This window comes from Chiloscyllium plagiosum, unplaced genomic scaffold (genome assembly GCF_037043375.1).
Source record: "Chiloscyllium plagiosum isolate Xiang-an unplaced genomic scaffold, Cpla_swu_hap1 HiC_scaffold_30, whole genome shotgun sequence".
Classification (NCBI taxonomy): domain Eukaryota; kingdom Metazoa; phylum Chordata; class Chondrichthyes; order Orectolobiformes; family Hemiscylliidae; genus Chiloscyllium; species Chiloscyllium plagiosum.
Genome location: NW_028270168.1, coordinates 3972698 through 3987512, shown reverse-complemented (window position 1 = coordinate 3987512; position 14815 = coordinate 3972698). Strand labels below are relative to the sequence as shown.

Here is a 14815-nt window from a genome sequence, read left to right as displayed (position 1 = left end):
AGAGCCATACAGCTCAGAAACAGATGCTTTAGTCCAACCTGTACATGCTGGCCAAGTTTCCCAAACGAAACAAGTCCCATTTGCCAGTATTTGGCATGTATCCATCTAAACTGCTCCTATTCATGTCTTTTAAATATTGTAACTTACCTGCAACAACCACTTCCTCTGGCAGTTTATTTTACATATGAACCATGCTCTGTGTGAAACGTTACCCCTCAGGTCCCTTTCTCATCCTAAAAATATTCCCATGGTTTTGAACTCCCCCAATCCAAGGGTAAAGACTCTTCTCTTCACCTTAGCCATGGCCCTTATGAGTTTATAAACCTCTATAAGGTCAGCCTTCAACCTCCTATGTTCTAGTGTAAAATGTCTCAGCCTAACCAACCTTTCATTGTAACTCAATCCCTCCAGTTCTCACAACATCCTGGTAAATCTTTTCTGAACTCTCTCCAATTGAATAATATCCTTCCTACAGCAAGATGATCAGAACTGCACACAGTACTCCAAAAGAGGTCTCACCAACGTACTGTATAACTTCAACATGATGTCCCAACACTTACACTCAAAGGTCTGAATAATAAAGGCAAACCTTCATAACCACTCTGTATAAATGTGATACAACTTTCAAAGAACTACATAGCTCAACCCCGAGGTCTCCCTGTTCAACAACACTTCCCAGGGCCCTACCATTAACTACATAAATCCTAGGTTATTTCACCAAAATGCAATACCTCACGTTTATCCAAATTAACTTTCATCTGCCACTCCTCAGCCCTTGGCCTAATTGATCAAGATCCCTTTGCAAACTTATAACATTCTTCGCTGTCGATTATGCCACCAATTTTGATGTCATCCGCAGACTTACTAACCAAGCCTCCTAAATTCTCATCCAAATCGTTTATATAAATTACAAACAAACTGGAGTTGGTACCAAGCCCTGCGGAACACTGCTGGTCACAGACCTCCACTCTCAAAATCAACCCCCCATCACTGATACAAGTGGGGACTCTGAGAAATTGTTATTTTCTATTTATAGTGACAAAATGTTATATAGAAATAGTCTGTATTTTAATATGTAACCATTGAAATACATCAGAATCATACATTTTAATTTTAAATCAAATCATGAATGGTAAAGGATAGAATCAAGCAGAGGAACAGACTGAGCAGAATTTGTTTGCACTAAGAGTGAGTGATTACCAACAAGTTATTTTAAAAGGATAGTCAAGAGTTTTGGAACATAATACAAACATCAATCTTTTAGTTTTTAGATTAATGCCAAACCTGATACAAAGCTCCAAGTAAATATTTGATTGATAATCCTGCTACATAATGGCATGTGGTTCTATGGTGTAATGGTTAGTATTGTGGGCTTTGAATCCAGCAATCTGAGCTCAACTCTCAATCGACCCTTAATTTTAGTGGATAGTGATTAAGTTACTGACCAAGAAATTCAGTTTCCTCAAGTAATAATTTAGAGGACGTGAGTCTCAGAAACCAGTAAATAAAAATGTTGGTTTCGATTGAAATGACCATGAAACTGTTAGATTGTAAAATATCTAGGCTGAAAATTTGTTGCTGGAAAAGCGCAGCAGGTCAGGCAGCATCCAAGGAACAGGAGAATCGACGTTTCGGGCATAAGCCCTTCGTCAGGAATAAAGGCAGAGAGCCTTAAGCGTGGAGAGATAAGCTAGAGGAGGGTGGGGGTGGGGAGAAAGTAGCATAAGAGCTTCAGGGCAGAGGAAATGACCTTTATTCCTGATGAAGGGCTTTATTCCTGATGAAGGGCTTTTGCCCGAAATGTCGATTTCGCTGCTCCTTGGATGCTGCCTGAACTGCTGTGCTCTTCCAGCACCACTAATCCAGAATCTGGTTTCCAGCATATGCAGTCATTGTTTTTACCTCCTTTATTGTCCACAGTTAATTTTGGATATTGCCTTCATAGCTCTTTCTCTCCAAGGACTGAAAACAATGCAAAGGCACCATGGGAATTCTTGGCTGTACCAAGGACTGGGACTATACCCTGCGGCCTCACAATTCCCGATGCTGTGTTCCTCAAACAGATATTGACAAGCTTTAGATTTTTGCGTGCTGGTTATGCCCCACCTGCCAAGCCCTTTGCCTGGCGCTTGGTTAACACTATCTGCAGTAGTCTACTCTTAATCAGGCAATAAATACTCACATATGAACATGAATTGGCAGTGAAGTAGGAAAGCTGTCCATGCTAATATATCATCCTCAACCCCATCAACACTCATTTCTGATTGATGCCATCTTTTAAATGACTTTTGGAAAACTAAGTGCACTACAGCTCCTTGTTCCTCTTCCTCTGCTCTGTTATGTTCTTAAAAAGCTTTCCAATAAACTTTCATCAATATTTCCTTTCCATAAACTCACGCAAGAAAGTGGAGTTGAGGATCATCATATAGGCCATGATTTCATTGAATGGCAGAGCAGACTCGATGGGCTGAATGGAATACTTAAACACCTGGTGTCTATGCCTACTTGGTCTAGTACAGTAGAGTAGTTACGCCAGAGAACAGAGGTAGCTGGGTAACAGTTAGAGGTGAGAAGGGGAGGAAGCAGGCAGTGCAGGGATCCCCTGTGGTCGTTCCCCTCAACAATAGGTATACCGCTTTGGATACTGTTGGGGGGGAGGCAATATTGGATTTGGTACTTGGTAACAAACCGGGACAAACCAGGCTTGTTAGTGGGTGAGCATTTTGGTGATGGTGACCACAATTCTGTGACCTTGGTTATGGAGAGAGATAGGTGCGTGCAACAGGGCAGGGTTTACAATTGGGGGAAGGGTAAATACGATGCTTCAAGACAGGATCTGAGGAGCATAAATTGGGAGCATAGGCTGTAAGGGAAGGATGTCGTTGAAATGTGGAACTTTTTCAAGGAACAGATACGACGTGTCCTTGATATGTATGTACCTGTCAGGCAGGAAAGAGATGGTCATGTGAGGGAACCTTGGTTGATGAGGGAGGTTGAATGTCTTGTAAGGAGGAAGAAGGAGGCTTACATAAGATTGAGGAAACAAGGTTCAGACAGACCGTTGGAGAGATACAGGATAGCCAGGAGGGAGCTGAAGAAAGGGATTAGGAGAGCTAAGAGAGGGCATGAAAAATCTTTGGCGGGTAGGATCAAGGATAACCCCAAGACCTTTTATGCGTATGTGAGAAACATGAGAATGACGAGAACGAGGGTAGGTCTGATCAAGGACAGTAGTGGGAGACTGTGTATTGAGTCGGAAGAGATACTTGAATGAGTACTTTCCTTCAGTATTTACAAATGAGAGGGACTGTATTGTTGAAGAGGAGAGTATGAAACGGACTTGTAAGCTAGAGGAGATACTTGTTAGGAAGGAAGATGTGTTGGGCATTTTGAAAAACTTGAGGGTAGACAAGTCCCCCGGGCCTGACAGGATATATCCTAGGATTATGTGGGAAGCAAGAGAGGAAATTGCAGAACCGTTGGCAATGATCTTTTCGTCTTCACTGTCAATGGGGGTGGTGCCAGAGGACTGGAAAATGGCGAATGTTGTGCCCCTGTTTAAAAAAGGGAATAGGGATAACCCTGGGAATTACTTTGGTGATAGCTGAAAATGTGTTGCTGGAAAAGCGCAGCAGGTCAGACAGCATCCAAGGAGCAGGAGAATCGACTTTTCGGGCATGAGCCCTTCTTCAGGAATGAGGAAAGTGTGTCCAGCAGGCTAAGATAAAAGGTAGGGAGGAGGGACTTGGGGGAGGGGCGTTGGAAATGCGATAGGTGGAAGGAGGTCAAGGTGAGGGTGATAGGCCGGAGTGGGGGTGGGCGCGGAGAGGTCAGGAAGAAGATTGCAGGTTAGGAAGGGGATGCTGAGTTCGAGGGATTTGACTGAGACAAGGTGGGGGGAGGGGAAATGAGGAAACTGGAGAAATCTGAGTTCATCCCTTGTGGTTGGAGGGTTCCTAGGCGGAAGATGAGGCGCTCTTCCTCCAACCGTCGTGTTGCTATGGTCCTGAAGAAGGGCTCATGCCCGAAATGTCAATTCTCCTGCTCCTTGGATGCTGCCTGACCTGCTGCGCTTTTCCAGCAACACATTTTCAGCTCTGATCTCCAGCATCTGCAGTACTCACTTTCTCCCCTTACTTTGGTGATAGGCAAAGTAATGGAAAAGGTACTGAGGGATAGGATTTATGAGTATCTGGAAAGACACTGCTTGATTAGGGATAGCCAGCACGGATTTGTGAGGGGTAGGTCTTGCCTTACAAGTCTTATTGAATTCTTTGAGGAGGTGACGAAGCATGTGGATGAGGGTAGAGCAGTGGATGTAGTGTACATGGACTTTAGTAAGGCATTTGATAAGGTTCCCCATGGTAGGCTTATGCGGAAAGTCAGGAGGCATGGGATAGTGGGACGTTTGGCCAGTTGGATAGAGAACTGGCGAACTGGTTGAAGTCAGAGAGTGGTGGTAGATGGTAAATATTCAGCCTGGAGCCCAGTTACAAGTGGAGTTCCGCAGGGATCAGTTCTGGGTCCTCGGCTGTTTGTAATTTTTATTAATGACTTGGAAGAGGGAGTCGAAGGGTGGGTCAGTAAATTTGCAGATGATACGAAGATTGGTGGAGTTGTGGATAGTGAGGAGGGCTGTTGTCGGCTGCAAAGGGACTTAGATATGATGCAGAGCTGGGCTGAGGAGTAGCAGATGGAGTTCAACCCTGTCAAGTGTGAGGTTGTCCATTTTGGAAGGACAAATAAGAATGTGGAATACAGGGTTAACGGTAGGGTTCTTAGTAAGGTAGAGGAGCAGAGGGATCTTGGGGTCTATGTTCATAGATCTTTGAAAGTTACCACTCAGGTGGATAGAGCTTGTAAGAAGGCCGATGGTGTATTAGCATTCATTAGCAGAGGGATTGAATTCAAGAGTAGTGAGGTGATGTTGCAGCTGTACAGGACCTTGGTAAGGCCACATTTGGAGTACTGTGTGCAGTTCTGGTCGCCTCACTTCAGGAAAGATGTGGAAGCTTTGGAGAGGGTGCAGAGGAGATTTACCAGGATGTTGCCTGGAATGGAGAATAGGTCGTACGAGGATAGGTTGAGAGTGCTAGGCCTTTTCTCATCGGAGAAGGATGAGGGGTGACTTGATAGAGGTTTATAAGATGATCGGGGGAATAGATAGAGTAGACAGTCAGAGACTTTTTCCTCGGGTACAACAGAGTGTTACAAGGGGACATAAATTTAAGGTGAAGGGTGGAAGGTATAGGGGGGATGTCAGTGGTAGGTTCTTTACCCAGAGAGTGGTGGGGGCATGGAATGCGCTGCCTGTGGGAGTGACAGAGTCAGAATCATTGGTGACCTCTAAGCGGCAATTGGATAGGTACATGGATAGGTGCTTAAGCTAGGACAAATGTTCGGCACAACATCGTGGGCCGAAGGGCCTGTTCTGTGCTGTATTGTTCTATGTTTAACCTCAATTTAGACCTCTATCTATTAGGTCATGCTTCTGCATTGTTTCTTTTTCAAGTAAAAAGACCCAGCTAATGGCATGGCATCTGGAGCCAGTTAGAAAATGATCGGGTGCAATAATTGATTTTGTTCCATGATCAAAACTTTACATAGAAAAACGTATGAAATGGAGTCCAGGAAGGCAGAAGTTGATTGATTATTCATTGGGATATATCAAGAGTATAGGACATATCCTATGACATTTCCGAGGTATTGGAACTCCGTAGATGAATTGTAATGCCTGTTTATGATCCTGTTTGTCTTATATTCTTTTGTACTATATTAATGAACAGTGACACCTAGTGTTCGATTGGCATGCTATGTCAATGCTAATACCTGTATCACAAAGCATGACGTTTCTTCAGCTGATAAATAACAAGATGAAGTTATTTGCTCTGATTGCTTGCATATTGCCTAAGATGTATGATCATGGTCTCAAGACAGAAGAAAAAGCTTACACATTAACAATAATCAGTTCAAGAAAAGTTATCAATCCATGTGTGAGATAATAGCAAAATCTATTTTCAATGATGTAGTACTTCAGTGTACCAAAGCGTCCCATGAAGCTTCACAGGAGCATAAAGAGCCAAGTGTTAGCTCCAAATCGATGAACCAGACATTAGAGCCAGTGACAATCAATGAGCAATTTTCTCTAAAGACAATAATTAGGTGCTAAGGGACAGAACTTCCTCCACCTTCATACTCTCTCATTCTCACTTGCTACTGCCATGTGGCTACCTCACTCCCTCCAATTCCACAGGAATGGGACTGCCTCCTAGCAGCTTCACAGACCTGATGTTGCTATCCTCCCACTCCCCAATATGATTTTTTCCACTCCCCAAAACAAACAGGATCATAAACTGGCATTACAATTCATCTACTGAGTTCCCACTCGATCACCAGTGCCTGCCTTCTGCCTTTACCCAACCTCCAGGTGGGTGAGCCTCTTGTTGCTTTACTTGCCATGCTTCTGCTTGTCTGTCTCCAGAGGCCTTGCTGCAAGGAAGCAGGTAAAGAGAAGTGTGATTGCAAGGAATGCAACAAGAGATTCACCAAACAGGAGGGGGGTCAGCTTGCAGCAGGAGAGAGGCTTCTGGGTTTGAGCAGGAGTGGAGAGAGACATTAAGCATCAAGAAGCACGAGCAGGTAAAATGGGAGTGACAGGAATGCTACCATAGTGGAGAGCGGGAACATCCAGGATGGTCCACACAGGGAAAGCTATTCAGGCAACAAAGGAATATTGTTAATTTGCATATTTCTTGTATTTAGCTCCGATGAAGTCATCTAGACTCCAAATGTTAGCTTACTCCCTCCATGGATGTTGCCTGACCTGCTGTGATTTCCAGCCCTTTTCTCTTTTCAGTACAAATTTCAGCATCTGCACTAACTTCTTCCTCCTTTCATTTATATTGTTCATTTATTTTAGTTTTATTCTATATGCATCTACCAATTTTCTCAGCTCAAGCTGTTATGTCCATGCAGGTTTTTCTATCGATTTTTCATTCCTAACAGGACTATTTAGAGAAAGTGAAAAAATTCTTGAACACTTTCCAGAAGTTCAAAGGAACAGTGCTGTTGAGTTCTGACTGACGTATCACAGCATCTGAACGGAATGGTTAATCCTATAATGGCATTCATGGTGCTTCTTGATGAAAACATGACTTTGATCTGTTTATCTCATCCTGAGAGGTTTTTCAATATAATACTTTCTTTTTCCACTGTGTAACCCTGAGACTATCGCTGTACCCAAACCTGTAAGTGAATGCACAGCACTAGTAAACTTGTAATGTAGTGAAAAATGTGAAGTGTGGAAATAAATACCATTGTACTCAAGCATGATGCAAACACAATGTGTACTGACAAGCCACTACCTTGCAGACTTACTCAGATAATATTTTGACACAAATCATACTGATACCATTTCCAGGTAAAGCATCTAAAACCACACATCAATTGGCTCCATTTAACTCTACTGGTTCCAGCTTGACTGTCAACTTATATAATCATAGAGGTTTACAGCATGGAACAGGCAGTTTGGTCCAACTTGTCCAGTGTGCCCAGTTTTGACAATTAATCTAGTCCCATTTTCCTGTATTTGGTCATATCCTTCCATACCTAGCCCATCCATGTATCTGTCCAAGTTCCTTAAATTATAAAATTGTATTTGTCTCCACCGCCACCTCTGGCAGCCTGTTCCAGACAATCACCACCCTCTGTGTGAAAAAAATTGCCTCTCTGGACCCTTTTACATCTCTCCTCTTAAACCTATGCCCTCTAGTTTTAGACTGCCCTACCATGGGGAAAAGCTGTTAGTTATCTACCTTATCTATGCCTCTCATGATTTTATAGACTTCTATAATGTCACATCTCAGTCTCCTACACTCCAAGGAAAAATATCCCAGCCTATCCAACCTCTCCTTATAACTTAAACCTTCCAATCCAGGTAGCATAATGGTAAATCTTTTCTGCATTCTTTCTTGTTTAATAATACCCTTTCTATAATCGGACAACCGGAACTGCATGCAGTACTCCAAATACGGCCTTATCAACATCATGTACAGCTGCAACAGACATCCTGACTCCCACACCCAATGCTCTGACTGTTGAAAGCAAGCACACTGAAAGCCTTCTTCACCACTCTGTGTACCTGACTCCACTTTCAGAGCTATGAATCTTGTAGGTGAGAGATAATGAAGGACAATGCCATGGAGCAATTTTAAATACTTACTTTAAAATTGCAGTCAATGCATATCAGTTAGAACAAGGGTGCTGGGTGAATGAGAATTTATACAAGACACAAGCAAAATATTTTGAATGAATTGGATGAGAAGGCAAACATTGATAGAATTGAGTTTGGAGATAACAAAAGCATTGTTGAAGATTTCCACAGCAGATAGGCTGGGGTTTTGGTGAGTGATAGGTCAGAGTTGCGAGTAGATGCTTTCGGAATATGAAGTTTTAAAATCTTGTTTCAGCTGAGGCTCTGATCACTCTGGTTCTGCCTAAAACACTGGCTAGGAGGGAGATGGAACAGAAAGCCAAGTATCAGAGTTTAAGATGAAGGAAACCAAAATCTATTGGTTTGGTCTTACAAAATACTTAATTACGGTAATGCTGCATCTGTAATCCTGACATTAAAGCCTAGTTTAGTTAGAGCACTGAGATTATCTTACACGGTATGAAGTGCAGGAAACTATTTTCTGAATTTTTTTTCATGGCTAACCAACTGTAATAGCATGGGCATGATTTGGTAAAAAATACATTAAGGCAAAAAAATGAACAAAGTTTTCCATGATATTTAAAAAAGTCAAGTGACACCATGATCATCACATATTAAACATGGACTGGACACTAATGAAGAAATTATGTTTATTGTCACACACGATACATGAGTAAAGCGAAAAGTGTCAAAAGTCGCCATTTCCGGCGCCATTTTAGGTACAAAGATACCTGGGTGCAACATCTTAGGTATAAATTTTAAAAAATGAAAAATACAGTTAAAAGATCAGCATTATACCTAGGTACAAAATCTTAGGCATAAATTAGAAAAATAAAAGTAAAAGTTCATTTCAGTCCTAAAGTTCTAAAGCAGGGAGTGCACACTCTGCTTCCTCATGGCCAAGAGCCCACTGAGTCCATGCTGGGCTTATTGAAATTATTGAATGATACTAAGTAATGATAGAAAACAAAACAGCAAGAACAATGCAATTCAAGGAGAGAAAAAAAAACAAGCATCATGCCATTATGAGAAAACAAGGAAAAACAGTGGAAGTTGACAACACAGTAACAACTGCCTTTTTAGAATTAAAAATAGAACATAATGTATATTGCTATTGAAAATATCACATTTGTGGGATATCTCATGTTTTGCGATGACAAATTTCAAATTTCTATATTAATAGCTCTGCAAATGATGTTTTAAAAATAATTTACTGTTCTCGTAACAGACACTAAAAAAAAGTACCCAACCCATATCTTTCAATGGATTTTGCCCTTACAAAATTTAAAATCAGCATGAGAACAAAAATAAGTTCTGCCTGCAGTAACTTTAGAATATCAGGCAGCATTTCAACCAGAAATTCAGTCCCAGCTCGGTGAACATACCAACAATTGCAACCGGTATGGAGCTACAAATCTTTACACAAACCTTGAATACATAAAATTGCAGTGTGAATTCAGCTAAAAAAAAGGGAGAAATTAAAGTATGAGAGAAAACTAACTCATAATACATATGCAATAACTTTCAACATCTATTTGAAAAGGAAAACTGTAAGTAAACAGAGTAATGATCCTCCAGAAAGAGTTTAAAAGAATAAGAGTTCTCATTGAAACTAATAGGATTCTTAAGGATCTTGACAGGGTAAATAATGAGAGGATGTTTCCCCTCATGGGAGAATTGAGGACCAGAGGACATTCTCAGAATAAAAAGGGCACCAATTTAAAACTAGGAGGAGGAATTTCTTCTCTTTGGATCTCCTTGTCACAGACAGCTGTGGAGATAGAGATCTTGTGTATATTTAAGGCTGAGATAGATAGATTCTTGATCAGAAGGGGAATCAAGCAGTATGCAAAAATGGCAGGAAAACTGAAGTGAGGAATGCTGAATCAGCCATGATCCTATTGAATGGCACAGCAGGCTCGAGGGGTTGAACAGTCTACTCCTAATTCTCAATATCTCACAAACTGTGTTTTCTCTCCCCACAGATACTGCCAAACCTGCTGAGTTTCCAGTAATTTCTGTTTTTATTTAAGACCTTCAGCCTCAGCAGTTCCTTTTATTATAAATTTTCCCCAGAGTCTGAGATGGGACAGGTTGGATTATTTATTACTGTCATATGCACCGAGATACAGTGAGGGTATTATTTTGCGTGCTATTCATAATCAGATAATTTAACAGAATACAGTATTACAGCTGCAGAGAGAGATGAATGTAAGTATTGCAGTGGTCCATTCAAAGGATAACAACAGGGAAGAAGTTATTTTTGAATCTGTTGGTACATGTTTTAAAACTTTTGTTTTTCTCTCTGACAGAAAAGGTGGAAGCAAATGTAACAGGAGTGGGACCTGTCTTTAATTATATTGGCTCCCTTCCTGAGGCAGCAGCATGTATAGACAGAGTCAATGGATGGAAGGCTGGTTTATGTGATGAACTGGGCTACGTTCACAACTCTAATTTCTTGTGGTCTTGGAGAAGAGCAGTTGCTGTACCATGTGGTGATGCATCCAGAAAGGATGCTTTCTATGGCACATCTATAAAATTAGAGTCCTTTCAGAGATGCTGAATTTCCTTAGCCTTCTGAGGAGGTTGAGGTGTTGTTGTGCCTTCACGACACAATAAGACCGTCACTCAGGAACGTGACACTCTCAACCATCTCCACCTCGGCTCCACTGACGCAGACAGGGGAGTATCTTCCACTCCGTTTCCTGAATTCAATGAGTAGCCCCTTCATTTTGCTAACATTGACAGGGAGATTGTTGTCTTTAGACCATGTCACTAAGCACTTGCTTTCCTGTACTCTGTCTCGTTATTTGAGATCTAACCTAAAATGATCATGTCATCAGCAAACTTGTAAATGGAGGTAAAGCAGAATTTGACCACACAGTCATGAGCATATAAGTATAGTAAGGGGCTGAGTACACAGCCTTGTGAGGTACTGATGTTGAAGATTATGGAAGAGAATCATTGCCTATCCTTTACTGATTGCGGTCTGTGGGTGACGAAGTCGAAGATCCAATTAGAGGGAGGAACAGAGTGCTAGGTCTCAGAGTTTAGACAGGAGTTTGATTGGAATTATGGTGTTGAAGGCTGGCCTGTAGTCAATAAGTCTGATGTAGTTATCCAGACATTCAAGGGGTGAGTGTAGGCCCAAGGAGGCGGCATCTGCCGTGGGCCTGTTGCGACGATAGATGAATTGTAAAGGATCACGGCAATCTGGGAGGCTGGAGTTGATGTGAGCCATGACTAACCTCTCAAAGCACTTCATAATTATGGATGTCAGTGTCACCGGGTGGTAGTCATTGACACATGCTGCTTCATTTTCCTTTGGCATCGGGGTGTCAGTAGTCTTCTTGAAGCAGATGGGGACTTCAGATTGTAGCAAGGAAAGGTTAAAGATGTCTGCGAATACTCCCGCAAGTTGGTCTGCACAAGATGTGAGTGCACGGCCAGGGATTCCATTGGGGCCAGTCACTTTCTGTGGGTTCACTTTTAAAAAGGCCGATCTAACGTCAGCAGCAGTGATTGTGGGTACAGATGCACCCGAGACTATCGGTGCAGTGGACAGTGTTTCACAGATCTTCTGTTCAGAACAAGCATAAAATGCATTATGTTCATTGGAAAGGGGTGTATTGCTGCTAGCAATTCTATTTGACTTTGCTTTGTAGCCTATTAAGTCATGTAGGCATGGCCACAAATGTGAACTGTTCATGTGGTTAGTTTGGGACTCTAGCTTAGTCTGATACTGTCTCTTGGCATCTCTGATGGCTTTACGAAGGTCATACCTTGATTTCTTGTATAGGTCAGGGTCACCAGATTTGAACGCCTCAGACCTGGACTTCAGTAGAGAGTGGATCTCCGAGTTCATCCATGGTTTCTGATTGGGGAACACTCGGATTAACTTCTTTGGCACGCAGTCTTCTACACACTTACTGATGAAGTCTGTAACAGTAGTGGCATACTCATTTAGGTTGGTCGCTGAGTTCTTGAATATGGACCAGTCCACTGATTCGAAGCAGTCCTGTAAGAGCTCATCCGTCCCATCAGACCAGCACTGTACGACTTTCTGCACTGGGTCTTCACGCTTCAGTTTCTGCTTGTAAGCTGGGAGAAGGAACACAGCAGTACGGTCTGATTTTCCAAAATGTGGGCGGGGTATGGAACGGTAAGCATCTTTGATGTTTGTGTAGCAATGGTCAAGGATGTTTGGACCTTTGGTGGGACAGGAGACGTGTTGGTGGTATTTTGGTAGGACACTTTTGAGATTGGCCTGGTTGAAGTCACCAGCTATGATGAACAAGGCCTCGGGGTATTTCGTGCTAAGTCTATTTGTAACGGTGTATATTTCATGAAGTGCACTCTGCACTTCTGCATGGGGTGGGATGTAAACTGCTGTCAGGATAGCACAGGTGAACTCCCGTGGCAGGTAGTAGGGACGGCACTTCACCGTTAGATATTCCAAGTCTGGGGAGCAGTAACTCGCCAGGGTCGCCACATCTGAGCACCAAGAATTATTAATTAGGAGGCAGACTCCTCCGCCCCTTGCCTTGCCAGAGGACATCTTGCGGTCCATCCGGTGAACTGAGAAACCCTCAGGTTGTAAGGCACAGTCAGATATAGCAGGACTGAGCCATGTCTCTGTGAAACAGAGCACACAGCAGTCTCTCAATTCTCTTTGGTAGATGAGTCTAGCTTTAAGTTCATCTAGCTTGCTTTCAATAGCTTGGATATTTGTCAGGAATATACTGGGGAGGGGAGACTTGAAACCACGTTGTTTCAGTCTCACCTGTAGACCAGCACGTCTTCCCCGTTTCCTGGGTTGGTGGCTGCTTCTGGTCAAGTCTGGGAATTGGTGAGGGCTGTCTACCATTCCAGAAGGTAAGTGGGTGCATTTGGTGGGGTCCTGGGAATTGGTCGCAGCCGCTAGTGTTCCAGGGGGCCTTGCAGTTTGTCTGGTCAGGTTTCCTCCATGTTGGGTCTCTGTGAGGTCATGTCTTGTTCCCGAAGTGGTCAGGCCTCGGTATCTGTTTTCCACACAGTCGAGTTGCTTGGGCCTCCGACATGCCTGTAGGTGTCTGGTCCCTCGAGTCACCATGAGGTCAGGTCTTGCTCCCGGACTGGTCAGGCTTTGGTGATGGTTCTCTATTCGGTTGGGTAGGTTCGGCCTTTGAGAAACCGGTAAGTATCTGGTCCCTCGGGTCACTGCAAGGTCAGATGTTGTTCCCAGGCTGGTCGGGTCTGCTTTATGTCGGGTCCTCGTGAGGTCAAGTCTTGACCCTGAACTGGTTGGGCCTCCTTGAATTCGGCTTTCCGTGTCGCCAGGTCTTATTCCCAGGCTGGCTGGGCCTTGATGTCTGTTCTGCACGTGGTCCAGTAACTCGGATCTTCGAGAAGCCGGTAAATGTCTGGCCCCTCTGGGCTTGCGGTAACAGTTCCAATGTTGGCTGTTGGGCTCCATCAGTCGGAGGACCTCCAGACCTAAAAGTAGATTTAACAGAAGATTGTTAGTAATTCTGACAGACTTAGAATTGAGGTTTAAAAAGGTAGAATGACTATAACAGAAGAACGAACAAGATGTCATCCAACTGTATGGGGAGATGTTATGTGTACGTTTGTTGAAGCGCCACATGGAGTCCAGACTATGATTTCTAACAAATGGCTGCCTGAAAGTGCTCCCTCTAATCCTTTCCAATGCTCAGCTAGGATTTATGAACCGATATAGAAATGATTTGGAGTATAAAAACTAAAAGAACTGCAGATGCTGTGAATTAGAAACAAAAATAGAAATTGCTGGAAAAGCTCAGCAGATCTGGCAGCATCTGTGGAGAGAAATGAGAGTTAATGTTTCTGGTCCAGTGACCCTTTCTTTGAACACAATTGCAGTATCGCTGCCCAGAAGAGCAAATGGAAAGGTGTAATCACCAGTAAGGATCAACGATCACCTGGAGTTGCTTGTTTAAGAGGCCGGTGCCCATGCTGGCCCAGGGCTATACCCACTCCAGCTCGGACAAGGTGGCTGCAGGGGAGGAGGTGATGTAACCCTGAACCAAAACTTTGGCTGATATCCAACAGCAGCAGCACCTGGAGGAGCATTAGGTGAGGAACGAGAGGAGGAAGAAGAAAAATAAATAAAAACAACTTGTCACAGAGAAGAAAAATAAAATGATGGACTGCTGGACCAAAATACTAAAGCTATTGCAGTAATATAAACAGAGATCCAAAATGGCGCCAGCGGATCAGCGAATAACACGCAAAACAATATTTTTCACTGTACTTCAGTACATGTGACAATAATTAATATAATCTAGAACCTGCGTGGGACAACTCACTGAGTCACCTCATTCCACTTTGAAGCGGGTGGAAAGTATGTTTTGCTTACTGGGTCTGAGGGGAAGCGAAAGTGAAGAGAGCTGAGGAAAGAGTTAGTTACCGGTTTCTCTCAGACACTCGGCTATCTCTGGAGCTCTCACCAAATGGCGGCCGCGCCGTCTAGCCCCATCCCCATCCCCGCGCCTGCACCAACATGGCGGCAAGGAGCCGCGCCCCCATTGGTCAACGTGCCCTTGTGACGCGGATTCTAGTGGGTTCTATGGGCGGGGTCCACAT

The 14815-nt window shown here is 43.2% G+C and overlaps 1 protein-coding gene across 1 annotated transcript; it reads right to left on the bottom strand.

Moving 5' to 3' along the window:
• Positions 1–10837: 10837 nt before the first annotated feature.
• LOC122563464 (uncharacterized) lies at positions 10838–14700 on the bottom strand. Its single transcript, XM_087976670.1, has 2 exons — positions 14640–14700; positions 10838–13687 (listed from the first exon to the last, which is right to left on the bottom strand). Exon 2 carries the CDS (start codon positions 13665–13667, stop codon positions 11256–11258), a length of 2412 nt encoding a protein of 803 aa, XP_087832796.1. The 5' UTR covers positions 13668–13687; positions 14640–14700; the 3' UTR covers positions 10838–11255.
• Positions 14701–14815: the final 115 nt, after the last annotated feature.

Bases quoted from the DNA above. Each gene is read 5' to 3' on its own strand.
- LOC122563464 (XM_087976670.1), bottom strand. From the start codon at position 13,667: ATGGAGCCCAACAGCCAACATTGGAACTGTTACCGCAAGCCCAGAGGG.